The 15,980-nt window shown below is 43.9% G+C and overlaps 1 protein-coding gene across 1 annotated transcript in view; it reads right to left on the bottom strand.

Annotated features, from left to right (window-relative positions):
* Positions 1 to 15,277, bottom strand: part of LOC311144657 (rap guanine nucleotide exchange factor 1-like) — a 57,442-nt gene extending 42,165 nt beyond the window's left edge. Inside the window, exon 1 of the mRNA XM_084180708.1 lies at positions 15,140 to 15,277. Within this exon, the coding sequence (XP_084036834.1) occupies positions 15,140 to 15,167 (28 nt within the window). The 5' untranslated portion in view covers positions 15,168 to 15,277. The remainder of the gene's footprint in view (positions 1 to 15,139) is intronic.
* Between the last annotated feature and the right edge of the window lie 703 nt (positions 15,278 to 15,980).

Below are 15,980 nucleotides of genomic sequence, written 5' to 3'. Positions count from 1 at the left end.
AGCCTGTTTTATAAAGTCAGGGTCCTCCTCACTACTTCCTTTTCCATTTCAAAACGAATTGAACTAAAACACAGTGCTACTGGAAGTTGACTTAGTTCTTCAATGACTCTTTTGACAAGAAGAGGGTACAGTAAACTCGCCTGTTTACTCGGTCTCTGTGTGAGGGTGGAAATCTCTCCACCGAGAGGGAGGTTCTCCACCATGGTTGTAAACAAAGGAGAGGCCAGAACAGCCATGACTGAAGCAGTGTTCTCACTATGTTAGTAGGTCTCAGCCTCTTTTCACAATTAAATAAACCCCAAAACAACCACAGAAGTAGGTCACGCATAAAAAAACATATCTGGTCTCTTGACCAAGACCAACTGCAGAGAACTAGTGGGAGGACTACTGAAGATGAAGGTTCATTTTAGAGATGCAGCCACAACAGACATAGCCTCTATAGTTCTTGCTCCGTGGGAGAAGTGTCTGCCTAAAATATGCCTACTGCTAGTATCAAGCAACACTGCTACAAGAGAAAACACATACAATGAAATGTAGGGCCTCAGACGGTGTTCAATACTGATCTGCCAGCTCTGGTAAGATTTTGTCTGCAAAACATAGACATACTTAAAGTAACTGTCCAGTGAAAATCTCACATATTTTTTGAACTCACTGTTACGTATACAGGTATCCTGGGTCTTTTTGTGTTTTCCTCTCCTTCTGCCCTAATCACAGGTGTCCTGTATGTTCCTGATTGGTGGTCGTTGAGGTGTCTGCTGATTGCTAAGTTGGACCAATCAGTGAACATTCCTCTGCATTGCACCACCTGTTGCTGGTTTTTCAATCACACATCCCATTGTTTAAAAGCCGGTCAGTTGTGTTTGTTGTTAGAGAGATTTTCCGTATGTGAGTATGGATACTGTGGTGTCCTGTGTTTTGTTTACTCACTAAGTTGCTGGTTACTCTGTTTGGTAACTTTGTTAGACTACTTTTCGTATGTGAGTATGGATACTGTGGTGTCCTGTGTTTTTGTGTACTCACTCATTTGCTGGTTACTCTGTTTGGTCAATTTGTTTGTTTCTGGGAAAAGGGGAGTTTAAGCAAGTTGCCCTTGGGCGTACATTACCCGTAGGAAGAAATCTGTCTAAAAACACTAGTTAGACCTGAGCGGACCACCCACTGTACTTTTGTATGATTAGCAGTAGCTTAGCGGTTCTTGAGGCAGGCAAGATCAGTTTAGGGGTGTTTTACAGTATTGTTTCATTTCTTGGGTCCTGCTCAGCCCTTTTTCCCCAAACCTTTACCGTGTGTTTAAAAATAAACCTTTTATGTTTGACGGTAGTTTATGGTTGTTGTGTAGTTTTTGTTCTCACTGTTCCATGTCACGCTTATAATTTGCATGAATTATGTTACGGGTCTCTTCTCCATCCACCCTAGACGTTTAAAGCCACGGGTTTCGTAACACTCACACCCAAATAATGTTGTTGACTTCCTATACTTGTATTTGTGGCCAAAGCATAAATTGTGAAGAGGGGGGGGGGGGTTAATTATTTTTTTTTACCTCAGACTTGTAACTCAAAAAGACGCTTTCAAAAATGCTTGCCATTTCCTCATGGAGTATGTTGTGAGCTGGCCAATCAGCGTTCTACTCGCATGCATATTTTGAATGACCGGTATACACCCACACCATTCCAACACAGAACCTGTTTTTTAACATACTTAATTACTATTTTTGGAAAGAAAACGATTTAACTCATATTGTAAGTAATTATCGGTCATATTTAATAGAAAATCGGGAAACAATGGACAGTTACTTTAAAATAAAACACAGTAAAGGTGTAGAGCGGGGCGACATGGCCAAAATATCATATTACTATATTTTTCAAGATTTTGACGGTATTTTATGTTTTTGAATAATAAAAGTTCAAAATTTGCTTTAGTAGTGCGTAACCATAGGGTGGCAACACATACATTCTAAGTGATTTCAATGGGTCTTTCTCCATTCTGATTGTTTTATACTGTTCAATTAAAACTTCAATCCCCCCCCAAAAAAGTCTACATTTTCATCAATTTTTGCCTTTCCTGCACTCTGTCACGATCGTTGGTTAGAGAGGACCAAGGCGCAGCGTGTTGAGCGAACATACTTTAATAGTAAAGTGCACACACGAATACAAAACAATAAACGATACGTAACGTCCTCAGACAATGACTGACAAGGAACAAAAACCCACAAACACAAGGTGAAAACAGACAGTATAAATATGGCTCCCAATCAGAGACAACGAGCCAAACAGCTGACACTCGTTACCTCTGATTGGGAGTCACTCATCCAAACAAAGAAATACAACCACATAGAACAACCCAACCAAACAGAACACAACGAAACGAACACACCCTGGCTCAACATACAAAGTCCCGGAGCCAGAGCGTGACAGTACCCCCCCCTAAAGGCGCGGACTGCGACCGCGCCTCAATAAGGGCTAAACAAGGGAGGGCTGGGTGGGCATACCTCCTCGGCGGTGGTTCTGGCTCCGGCCCTGATCCCCACCTCCTCTCCAACCCCCCAAAGTACCCCTGGTCCTGTCTAGCCCCGCTGGTCGGAGCCGGACTGACGACACGCGCCCCTGGCTTGGTGCGTGGAACAGGAACGGGCCTCACCGGACTGACGACTCCATTCCCTGGTTTGGTGCGAGTAGCAGGAACGAGCTGGACCAGGCTGACGACTCGCATCCCTGGTTTGGTGCGAGTAGCAGGAACGGGCTGGACCAGGCTGACGCCTCGCACCCCTGGCTTGGTGCGAGTAGCAGGAACGGGTTGGACCAGGCTGGCGACTCGCAACCCTGGTTTGGTGCGAGTGGCAGGAACAGGCCGGGTCGGGCTGGCGACGCACACCGTAGGCTTTGTGCGTGGAGCAGGGACAGGCCGGGCTGGGCTGGCGACGCACACCGTAGGCTTTGTGCGTGGAGCAGGAACAGGCCGGGCTGGGCTGGCGACGCACACCGTAGGCTTTGTGCGTGGAGCAGGAACAGGCCGGGCTGGACTGGCAACGCACACCGTAGGCTTTGTGCGTGGAGCAGGGACAGGCCGGGCTGGACTGGCGACGCACCTCGTAGGCTTGGTGCGTGGAGCAGGGACAGGCCGGGCTGGGCTGTCGACGCACACCACTGACTTGGTGGGAATGGCAGGAACCGGCCGGGCTGGGCTGACGACGTGCACCACTGACTTGGTGGGAATGGCAGGAACAGGCCGGGCTGGGCTGACGACGCGCACCACTGACTTGGTGGGAATGGCAGGAACAGGCCGGGCCGGGCTGTCGACGCACACCACAGACTTGGTGGGAATGGCAGGAACAGGCCGGGCTGGGCTGACGACACGCACCACTGCCTTGGTGGGAATGGCAGGAACAGGCCGGACCGTACTGGGGACACACACCACTGGCCCCACGCAGGGATCAGGAACGGGCCGGACCGGACTGGTAACACACCCCAGTACCTCTCGCCGTGCCTCCACACTTTCCCTCTCCTCTGTGCCCAGTGGCCCCCCTAACCTGGCGGCCTTCTCTGCCAACGCTTTGCACCGCTCTAACCCGTACACCTGCTGCCCCGACGTTGTGAGCCCCCCCCTAAAAATTTCCTGGGGGTCTCTCCTCCCCGTGGCCCAGGCCTCTCTCCCTCTTGCCAGACTCGCAATCATCTCCTCCCACGTCCATCCTCTCTCCTCGTCACGCTGCTTGATCTGGTTAAGGTGGGTTTTTCTGTCACGATCGTTGGTTAGAGAGGACCAAGGCGCAGCGTGTTGAGCGAACATACTTTAATAGTAAAGTGCACACACGAATACAAAACAATAAACGATACGTAACGTCCTCAGACAATGACTGACAAGGAACAAAAACCCACAAACACAAGGTGAAAACAGACAGTATAAATATGGCTCCCAATCAGAGACAACGAGCCAAACAGCTGACACTCGTTACCTCTGATTGGGAGTCACTCATCCAAACAAAGAAATACAACCACATAGAACAACCCAACCAAACAGAACACAACGAAACGAACACACCCTGGCTCAACATACAAAGTCCCGGAGCCAGAGCGTGACACACTCATTTGAGATCATTAACACACTGCCACGTAGGGCTGCACGATATGGTCAAAAATTCTGAATACAGTGTTTGACATTACCATTAATGAAATACCAGGGAGGATTAATTAAGTGTTGGTCAGTGTTTCCTAGGGGACCCTATAATCTTTGACTACATTACATGTTCTCTCTTAGTTACTTCATGTAGCTAACATATTCATGCTTTGCCTATTCCTCTTTGATTTAGAAGATACTGTTGCACAAACAACATGCTGATTTAGGCCTACACCACTGGTATGAGGCTGTATAGCTAGCTACGTTTGCTCTGACTCAGTACATTTATTAGCTAGCTAGCCAGCTAATTAGCATTAGCGGACACCATGAACTAGCGATTAGCATTAGCGCTAACACCATTTAAAAGACAAACGAGATGTTTGCAGATGTAAGAAACAAACCAATAGTGTAATTATAGAGCGCTTGTGGATTTATATTAAGAAGCAAAGCGGAAATAGCATTGTCATCATCAACATTGTTGCATGACCATGCAGACCGAACGCAAGTGTCTCGTGGTCAAGCAACAACAAATGCGCTCCATCGGTGACGGTGACGGGGGCGGGGCTAGGCCTGTGTTGAAAGCGGCATGGAGAGAGATGACTCAAGTAGTGGAGTAAACTATAAAAATGGACGTTACACACGGTGGATCACACTTAACAAACCAAACATTGAAATACCGTTATAGAAGGTAAAGTAAAAACCCAAACTGGTCCGTGCATCAATACTGGTATATAGTAAAATACAGTATACCCCCTAGTACAGTAAATCCAATTTCCCCCAACTGTGTAGCGCTTGCAACGCCAGGGTTATGGGTTCGTTTCCCACGGGGGGCCAGTATGAAAATGTATGCACTCATTAACTGTAAGTAGATCTGGATAAGAGCGTCTGCTAAATGACTAATATGTAAATGTGTAGCCTAGCTGATGTGGAATCGCTAGCTAGTTAGCAGTGCGCTAGTAGCATCCCTTGTGCAAGTGACACCACTCCCCTTGAGACATGAAGTAGGCTAGTTGTTTCCCTTGCTCCACAAAGGGCCATGGCTTTTGTGGAATGGTAGGTAATGATGCATCATGACTGCAAATTGTTGCTGTGCAGAAGATCACTGGTCCCTGGAAGCTCCTAACGAGCACTGCTAGATAGCAAACACTCATTTTGTATAAATCTAAAAGGAATGTGTTTCCAATGGCAGCTAAAGACTTAAAGAGATTATATCTAAATCAGCTCATTTTAACACCACTGTAATTAATTACACATCCAATGAATCAACATTGTAATTAAAGAGTTAGCTTGTCCACAGTCATTCAGCCTACACCAACCAGCTGCCACAGATGGGAATCACAGCACACAATCCACAAGGACATCCTGATCCTACCACTTCTAGTTCTCCATGCACTAGCAATGAACAACACCTCCTGAGATCAGCGCTGGCCCTGCCATATCAAATTCCAGATGTAGTTAGCTTTCCATGACACTCATTTCTAACAGACAAGAAATCAATAGGCCCTAAACCTTCTCTGAAACATTGAAACTTTAATCTGATTATTCCTGAAACAGCAGTAGTAGAGCATTTCCATCTAAAAGGACCCATGAGCATCAACATGTGTAGTTCATAAGAACATATCAAATTGGGTGTTAAATGAAAGCTAAGAGTCTATATTTTTGGGAAATGAAGGCATAGATACAGTTCAACCACCTTAGAAAACATCTACCAGAAAAAGTCTTTAAAAGGTATCAGAAATACATCAAAACAATAATGTTGACATGAAGACCCCTGCCAACTAATGTCAACACTTTTATAGTTCATTTTGGAGAAATGGTTTACCTTCTGTAAGTTTAAGAAATATTGCCTTGTCATTCCGGTACCAAACACCCCACATATCTTTTAAGATATTTTCTAATTTCTCTCCCTCATGAGGAGGGAGAATAAGGAAAGGTCACAGAAGTAACAGGTAAATGGTATACCTACCAATTAGTTATAGTGATTTACTGATATCAATTTTGTTTATGAATTATTAACTGATTAAAACTCGTAATTCTTACCCAAAAATCTGTAACAGAGTTACTGCAACTGAATTGGCTACAATGGGAAATCATAATAGTCACAAATCACAGTTGGGTCACCTGCTACTGTCCTCTAGGGGTATAACAGTTCAACAAACCCACGTTCGGTATGTATTGTTTTTTGGGTCACGGTTCGGTTTCAGTACAGCGGTAAAATGTAATGTCATTCACAATGTTCAGCATTCACAATGTTCCTTGCATTGTCGGTTGTGACCAGATTGTTCTGGATAAGAGCGTCTGCTAAATGACTAAAATGTAAATGTAAATGTAAATGATTGTTATGTTGGGGCTCTCAAATTTCCACTCTGATGCTGCATTTGTAACCATGTGGGAGGTGGGAATTTACCAGTTGTGAAGTCGCAAATACCAGTTGGATGTATTCATGTATTCATATTGATTTTAACTCTTTGAGAAACACTGATTGGCTAATGGCCAACAAGCTGTGTCAACTATAAACTAAAAGCACAGCATGTTTGTAAACAAATTCTACAGTTCAAAAAGCACATTAATAGATTGCTTTTAATAAATAATGTTTTGTTGTTGCATTTAACTGCCGAAAATTCTGTTATAGAGGACATTTCTTTAGTAGGTGACGTCAGAGGTCACCATGTGGGAGAAGTGGGTGCTCAGGATGATAGACAAGTATCCCACTAGTAATTACCAGTTTGAGGGCCATTCAGGTGGATTTTTCCCAGTCGTATGTTAAATTCCCACTTCCCACTTGGTTACGAACACAGCATGACACTGCCTCCTTCAGTGCCAGATGTGCACTTGTGACTTTCATAAAGGGGGCGTGTCTGGAGCACGGTACATCTCCCACTCTGGAGCAATGTGATGGGCTGTCACTGTAATGCACAGCAAAGAAGAGCAGAGTAGGGTAGTGTTTAGTACAGTCTAGTAGCGTATGGTAGAGTATAGTACAGTACAATATACTGTAATCTACTGTACTATACTTTTCTTTACTGTATTGTACTGTACTCTACTGTGCTATCCAAACTTCTGAAACACACATCTATGATGGACTGGACCAAATCTGAACCTATCTGTGGACGTTAACATCCAAGTCCAGGGTGGACTGACCAAATTTCAACTACTTTTCAACGTCCATGGACATCCGGTGTTGGTCGGCGCTCAGTGGGTGAGGATGCTGGTTACAGTAAATGGAACGAGAGAGGGCTCATGGGTAGGTGTCAATAAGAGCTGGGAGAGGTGACATTAACTGGAGAGAGAGAGAGAGATGGAGAGAGAGGGAGGCGTTTTAACACTCTTGGTTTGACAACCAGACCACAGAAAGACAAAGAAAACAGTTATGAGCTAATCATAACAGTATGCCAGTGGAAGGGAGGACCGTGTAACATATTCATACCGGTTCAGTCCGCACTGTGAACCCGAATGAATACATAAAAAATGTATATTTACAAAATAAAAACACTAGGCCTATGCCTCTTGAGTAAATCTGAACTGAAAAAAAACATTTCAGCCTATTCCGTGAAAACAATTAGAGCGTATGGGCACATTGTAATCAAAATTCTAATCTTAATTGCTGCATTTCAAACTGTCCTTTTGTAAGACACAGCCGGGAACTAGTTCTGTACCATGCCGAGTGCTGGGGTCGATAAACCAGAATTGGAGGATCCTCAATCATCGTTTGGGAACATTTGGGCCTCGAGAAGGTGCTCGAGCGATGTTACGAACTTCAGTCTTGCACCCATTTCAGCAAAAAGGTAGTACCCGCTCTATATAAGTAAACCAAAACCGAAGATTTCAAAGAATTGGCCAATGCACCCTGTGTTGCGCTTACTTAACATTCATAATCATGCATTTCTGTGTAGTACAGATCAGGGACCCATGATATACAGTGTCTTTGGAAAGTATTCAGACCCCTTGACTTTTTCCATATTGTTACGTTACAGCCTTATTCTAAAATTGATTAAATTGTATTTTTTCCTCATCAATCTACACCCAATACCCCATAATGACAAAGCAAAAACAGACATATCACATTTACATAAGTATTCACACCCTTTACTCAGTACTTTGTTGAAGCACCTTTGACAGCAATTACAGCCTTGAGTCTTCTTGGGTATGACGCTACAAGCTTGCCACACCTGTATTTGGGGAATTTCTCCCATTCTTCTCCGCAGATCCTCTCAAGCTCTGTCAGGTTGGATGGGGAGCGTTGCTGCACAGCTATTTTCAGGTCTCACCAGAGATGTTTGATGGGGTTCAAGTCCGGGCTCTGGCTGGTCCACTGAAGGACATTCAGAGACTTGTCTCGAAGCCACTCCTGCGTTGTCTTGGATGTGTGCTTAGGGTCGTTGTCCTGTTGGAAGCTGTACTTGCTCCATTCATCTTTGCCTCGATACTGACTAATCTCCCAGTCCCTGCCGCTGAAAAACACCCTACAGCATGATGCTGCCACCACCATGCTTCACCGTAGGGATGGTGCCAGGTTTCCTCAAGACGTGACGCTTGGCATTCAGGCCAAAGAGTTCAATCTTGGTTTCATCAGACCAGAGAATCTTGTTTCTCATGGTCTGAGAGTCTTTAGGTGCCTTTTGGCAAACTCAAAGCGTCATGTCATGTGCCTTTTACTGAGGAGTGGCTTCCATCTGGCCACTCTACCATAAAGGCCTGATTGGTGGAGTGCTGCAGAGATGGTTGTCCTCTGGAAGGTCCTCCCATCTCCACAGAGGAACTCTAGAGCTCTGTCAGAGTGACCATCGGGTTCTTGGTTACCTCCCTGACCAAGGCCCTTCTCCCCCGATTGCTCAGTTTGGCCGGGCGGCCAGCTCTAGGAAGAGTCTTGGTGGTTCCAAACTTCTTCCATTTAAGAATGATGGAGGCCACGGTGTTCTTGGGGACCTTCAATGCTGCAGACATTTTTTGGTACCATTCCCAGATCTGTGCCTCAACACAATCCTGTCTCGGAGCTCTATGGACAATGCCTTCGACCTCATGGCTTGGTTTTTGCTCTGACATGCACTGCCAACTGTGGGACCTTATATAGATAGGTGTGTGCCCAAATTATGTCCAATCAATTGAATTTACCACAGGTGGACTCAAATCAAGTTGTAGAAACATCTTAAGGATGATCAATGGAAACAGGATGCATCCGAGCTCAATTTCGAGTCTCATAGCAAAGGGTCTGAATACCTTTTTTGCAAACATTTCTAAAAACCTGTTTTCGCTTTGTCATTATGGGGTATTGTGTGTAGATTGTGTAGTTCAATAACCAAAATATTTGTTTTACAAACTCAAGGTGCCATGTAATAGCTGACAAGTCATTATTTCTGCAGACATCTTTGAATCTTAATTTGGAGCAGATACACTATATATACACAAATGTATATATCAGCCACACCCGTTGCGGACAGGTGTATAAAATCGAGCACACAGCCACACAAACTCCATTGACAAACATTGGTAGTAGAATGGCCTTACTGAAGAGCTCAGTGACTTTCAACATAACACAGCATACAATGACATTGTAGATGATTCTGTGCTTCCAACTTTGTGGCAACAGTTTGGCAAAGGCCCTTTCGTGATTCAGCATGACAATGCCCCCGTGCACAAAGCGAGGTCCATATAGAAATTATTTGTGGAACAACTTGACTGGCCTGCACAGAGCCCTGACCTCAACCCCAATCGAACACCTTTGGGATGAATTGGAATGTTGACTGCTAGCCAGGCCTAATCACCAACATCAGTGCTTGACCTCACTAATGATCTTTTGGCCATTCCAAAATGGCTATTGTGGCTTCTGCTACCTAGCATGAGAATGAATGAACATTTCTCCTCCCTGGATACAGGTATGTTTTCCGAGCCATATCTCAGGCTGGCTCCGGGGGCGTCTTAAACTTCACAGGAAGCCTGTCCGACCGTAGTGCAGCTGTAAGCAAGCGGGTCGGATCTGCTGGATACTTATAGGGGAGAAAAGACACTTGCTGCTCCACTTGCTTACACTAGCCTAAACCTTTTCCCATGGCTCATGAGTTACGACCTCCATTGGCCAAACCCTCAGAGCTCTCTAAACCAGACTCCATCTGTAGGCTACACCACAGAGTTTATTTTAATTAGGCTACAGCACCTTTGAAACTCATTTTGGGACAACATGTCTCTAGAATTCCATGATGCTACTTGCTTGTTTCCACAAAACCACAAATTATAGCATAGTGTGGAAACTGAGCTTCCAATGACAGTAGTAGCAGAATCTCTTTTGATTGGGAGGCCACGGCTCGACTTGGGCATATTGCTGCATGAAGACTTCTCACTCACTACTAAACAATTATGGAAAAGATACACCAGGAGCACATTTTCAATCCATTCATAACCAGAGACAGACATTTGAGTGCAAAAACAAACCAGGGAAATAGACTGAGGAGTAGGGCATACTGTAAGTTGGACATACTTACAGTTGAAGTCGGAAGTTTACATACACTTAGGTTGGAGTCATTAAAACTCGTTTTCCAACCACTCCACACATTTCTTGTTAACAAACTATAGTTCTGGCAAGTCGGTTAGGACATCTACTTTGTGCATGACACAAATAATTTTTCCAACAATTGTTTACAGTCAGATTATTTCACGTATCATTCACTGTATCACAATTCCAGTGGGTCAGAAGTTTACATACACTAAGTTGACTGTGCCTTTAAACAGCTTGGAAAATTCCAGAAAATGATGTCATGGCTTTAGAAGCTTCTGATAGGCTAATTGACATCATTTGAGTCAATTGGAGGTGTACCACTGGATGTATTTCAATGCCTACCTTCAAACTCAGTGCCTCTTTGCTTGACATCATGGGAAAATCAAAATAAATCAGCCAAGACCTCAGACAAAACATTGTAGACCTCCACATGTCTGGTTAATCCTTGGGAGCAATTTCCAAACGCCTGAAGGTACCACGTTCATCTGTACAAACAATAGTACGCAAGTATAAACACCATGGGCCACGTAGCCGTCATACCGCTCAGGAAGGAGACGCCTTCTGGCTCCTAGAGATGAACGTACTTTGGTGCGAAAAGTCCAAATCAATCCCAGAACAACAGCAAAGGACCTTGTGAAGATGCTGGAGGAAATAGGTACAAAAGTATCTATAGCCACAGTAAAACGAGTCCTATATCGACATAACCTGAAAGGCTTCTCAGCAAGGAAGAAGCCACTGCTCCTAAACTGCCATGAAAAAGCCTAGACTATGGTTTGCAACTGCACATGGGGACAAAGATTGTGCTTTTTGGAGAAATGTCCTCTGGTCTGATGAAACAAAAATAGAACTGTTTGGCCATAATGACCATCGTTATGTTTGGAGGAAAAAGGCGGTGCCTTGCAAGCCGAGGAACACCATCCCAACCGTGAAGCACAGGGGTGGCAGCATCATGCTGTGGGGGTGCTTTGCTGCAGGAGGGACTGGTGCATTTCACAAAATAGATGGCATTATGAGGAAGGAAAATTATGTGGATATATTGAAGGAACATCTCAAGACATCAGTCAGGAAGTTAAAGCTTGGTCACAAATGGGTCTTCAAAATGGACAATGACCCCAAGCATACTTCCAAAGTTGTGGCAAAATGGCTTAAGGACAACAAAGTCAAGGTATTGGAATGGCCATCACAAAGCCCTGACCTCAATCCTATAGAAAGTTTGTGGGCAGAACTGAAAAAGTGTGTGCGAGCAAGGAGACCTACAAACCTGACTCAGTTACACCAGCTCTGTCAGGAGGAATGGTCCAAAATTCACCCAACTTATTGTGGGAAGCTTGTGGAAGGCTACCCAAAACGTTTGACTCAAGTTAAACAATTTAAAGGCAAAGCTACCAAATACTAATTGAGTGTATGTAAACTTCTGACCAACTGGGAATGTGATGAAATAAATAAAAGCTGAAATAAATCATTTTCTCTACTATTATTCTGACATTTCACATTCTTAAACTAAAGTGGTGATCCTAACTGACCTAAGACAGGGAATGTTTACTAGGATTAAATGTCAGGAATTGTGAAACACTGAGTTTAAATGTATTTGGCTTCAACTGTAGGAGTTAGACATACACTACCAGTCAAAGGTTTGGACATACCTACTCATTCAAGGGTTTTATTTTTTACTATTTTCTACATTGTAGAATAATAGTGAAGACATCAAAACTATGAAATAACACATATGGAATCATATAGTAATCAAAAGTGTTAAACAAATCAAAATATATTTTAAAATGTGAGATTCTTCAAAAGCCACCCTTTGCCTTGATGACAGCTTTGCACACTCTTGGCATTCTCTCAACCAGCTTCACCTGGAATGCTTTTCCAACAGTCTTGAAGGAGTTCCCACATATGCTGAGCACTTGTTGGCTGCTTTTCCTTCACTCTGCCGTCTGACTCATCCCAAACCATCTCAATTGGGTTGAGGTCGGGGGATTGTGGAGGCCAGGTCATCTGATGCAGCACTCCATCACTCTCCTTCTTGGTCAAATAGATTACAAATAAAAATCGTACTTATTTACATAAGTATTCAGACCCTTTGCTATGAGACTGGAAATTGAGCTCAGGTGCATCATGTTTCCATTGATCATCCTTGAGATGTTTCTACAACTTGTTTGGAGTCCACCTGTGGTCAATTAAATGATTGGACATGATTTGGAAAGGCACACAGAGCAAAAACCAAGCCACGAGGTCGAAGGAATTGTCCGTAGAGCTCAAAGACACAGATCTTGGAAAAGGTACCAGAAAATGTCTGCAGCATTGAAGGTCCCCAAGAACACAGTGGCCTCAATCATTCTTAAATGGAAGAAGTTTGGAACCACCAAGACTCTTCCTAGAGCTGGCCACCCGGCCAAACTGAGCAATCGGGGGAGAAGGGCCTTGGTCAGGCTCTGACAGAGCTCCAGAGTTCCTCTGTGGAGATGGGAGAACCTTCCAGAAGGACAACCATCTCTCCAATCAGGCCTTTATGGAAGAGTGGCCAGACGGAAGCAGTAAAAGGCACATGACAGCCTGCTTGGAGTTTGCCAAAAGGCACCTAAAGGACTCAGACCATGAGAAACAAGATTCTCTGGTCTGATGAAACCAAGATTGAACTCTTTGGTGTGAATGTCAAGCGTCACGTCTGGAGGAAACCTGGCACCATCCCTACCGTGAAGCATTGTGGTGGCAGCATCATGTTGTGGGGATGTTTTTCAGCGGCAGGGACTGGGAGACTAGTCAGGATAGAGGGAAAGATGAACGGAGCAAAGTACAGAGAGATCCTTGATGAAAACCTGCTCCAAAGCGCTCAGGACCTCAGACTGGGGCCAAGGTTCACCTTCTAACAGGACAACGACCCTAAGTACACAGCCAAGACAACGCAGGAGTGGCTTCGGGACAAGTCTCTGAATGTCCTTGAGTGGCCGAGCCAGAGCCCGGACTTGAACCCGATCAAACATCTCTGGAGAGACCTGAAAATAGCTGTGCAGCAACGCTCCCCTCCAACCTGACAGAGCTTGAGAGGATCTGCAGAGAAGAATGTGAGAAACTCCCCAAATACAGATGTGCCAAGCTTGTAGCGTCATACTCAAGAAGACTCGAGGCTGTAATTGCTGCCAAAGGTGCTTCAACAAAGTACTGAGTAAAGGGTCTGAACACTTATGTAAATGTGATATTTCAGTTACATTTTTGATAAATTTGATAAAATCTATTTAAAAACTGTTTTTGCTTTGTCATTATGGGGTATTGTGTGTAGATTGATGAGGGGAAAAAACAATCTATTTTAGAATAAGGCTGTAACTTAACAAAATGCGGAAAAAGTCAAGGGGTCTGAAAACTTTCCGAAGGCATTGTACTTGGACAAATCAGGTATCACATTTACATTTTAGTCATTTAGCAGACGCTCTTATCCAGAGCGACTTACAGTTAGATATGAGTGACATAAACATACCGAATTCAAAAATATGGGTTGACTTGACTCCATTCCTTAGCAGTCTGAACTAGCTCTCTAGTGACAACTCACAAAATACATAGCTAGAACACACACTTGACTGAAGAGGAAGAGACTCTCTCCAGTCAACGGAGGTTCAGTGCACCGTGATATAGAGAACTAGCCATGACTCACAATAGTTCTCGAGAACCCAAGTGAACGGCAAGACTCAAACACTGAATTAGACAAAGTACTTGTTATTCTCCTCGAATAACTAACGTTAGTGCCTGATCAGGAAGGTCAGTGCAGGTGGTGTGGATGGTACTGTAATATTACCAACCCAGATTAGTACCATTATGGGCTATAAATCGTAGGGATGGAGAAAACACTAAATTTACTGTACTAACGTTAGCCCGCTACCTAGCTAGACTCTACCATGTATCCTAGAATGAATAAATGAATGACGACTACTGTCACTGTGCATCTTAAAAGTCACATGGATTAGCAAACTAGTTTAGGATGTAGGTACATTAGCCACCTACAGTAACTAGTTATCTTAGTTCAGTAGCTAACTAGTCACATTCTATAACGTTAAATTCGTCACCATCTTTTCAGAAAAAAGGCAGCTAACGTTAGCTAGCTAGCTTGACTAATGTAACCCTAATATAGCTAGCTATATTGCAACATTGTTGCTAGCTAAAACACAATATACGAAAATAGCTAGATAACAGCTACCTAATGTTTTCCATTTCAATAACGTTAGCTAGTTAGCCTAGCATGTAGATAGCAGATTTATCAAATTCTAGCAATCCAACATGATCTGGCTAGCTACCTATCAACAACAATAACAGCTCTATGTAGTTAAACACTGATTGAATGTTTCGCAAATATTGACTAGGTAGTAGATAGCTAACTACCGTTAGCTAACGTTAAGGCAAAAATGCAGAAGTTTGGTGTGAGAATCGGCCTTGGATCCACAGCTAGACCAAACCACACTGGCTGGCCGCATTTCTGGCTACAAGAGGCAGACAAACCCCAAACTAACAGTTAGCTATTTAGCTAGCTAGTCTAGACGAGCTTACCTTGCTTACTCTCTATTTTCCCCGACATTTCGAAGCAGAGACGGTAACGTTAAACAAATGAATTCCAGGGAGGTATGTTGTCCTTTTATTCTCTTTTAATCCCACATCCTTTAACCAAAGCACTTTAGCTCGGACCGTTCCGACGCAAATACAACAGCCAGCCAGACCCCGATGATGATGATGATGATGGGCAGACTAGCAGCAGACAACTCGGTTCTGTATCACAATCAACACCTCCCCCTTGCGGCTGGAATTAAAATGTGAGTGCACGCGACGAAAACAGTTTTTTTTTTGTGCCCTCAGGTGATGGATTTAGCTAGACTAGTCAGATTCAAAAGAGAGATGGAGAGACGTTATTGACTCTCTTTTGTAATCATACATGGTTCAGTATAGGAGAGAAAATATATAGAGCCCGTCTTGTCTCTGTATGTGTAGGCCATCTATCTGATACCGTCTGGTCATAAACAGTATGACATTGTTGCCACCCATAGCATTGAATGTAAGGGAAGCCAGCGAGCGTTTGGCCTCCCTTGAGAAAAAAAGTATAAAATAATAGCCAATCAGCATTGAGCTAAAATGATTCAGCTCAACTGTGAATGGTCCTGGCGCACCAAAAAAACGTGTAAAGGGAAGCCAGTTTGGATTTGGCTTCACTCCATCACATCAAGAGGAATATGTCATTGACAGAAACAACTTGAATTGTTGCATCTTGTTGTGTTGTTGTCCTACGGTGGCTAACTAGCTAGCTAAAATTGGCCCTTTCCTAAATTAGCCATGGATGGAGATTTTATTTTATTTTATTTTTTATTTCACATTTATTTAACCAGGTAAGCCAGTTGAG

This window comes from Coregonus lavaretus (assembly GCF_964263955.1).
Source record: "Coregonus lavaretus genome assembly, chromosome: 17".
Classification (NCBI taxonomy): domain Eukaryota; kingdom Metazoa; phylum Chordata; class Actinopteri; order Salmoniformes; family Salmonidae; genus Coregonus; species Coregonus lavaretus.
Note: the sequence above shows the minus strand (reverse complement) of the source record. Positions and strands in the feature narration are given on the sequence as shown.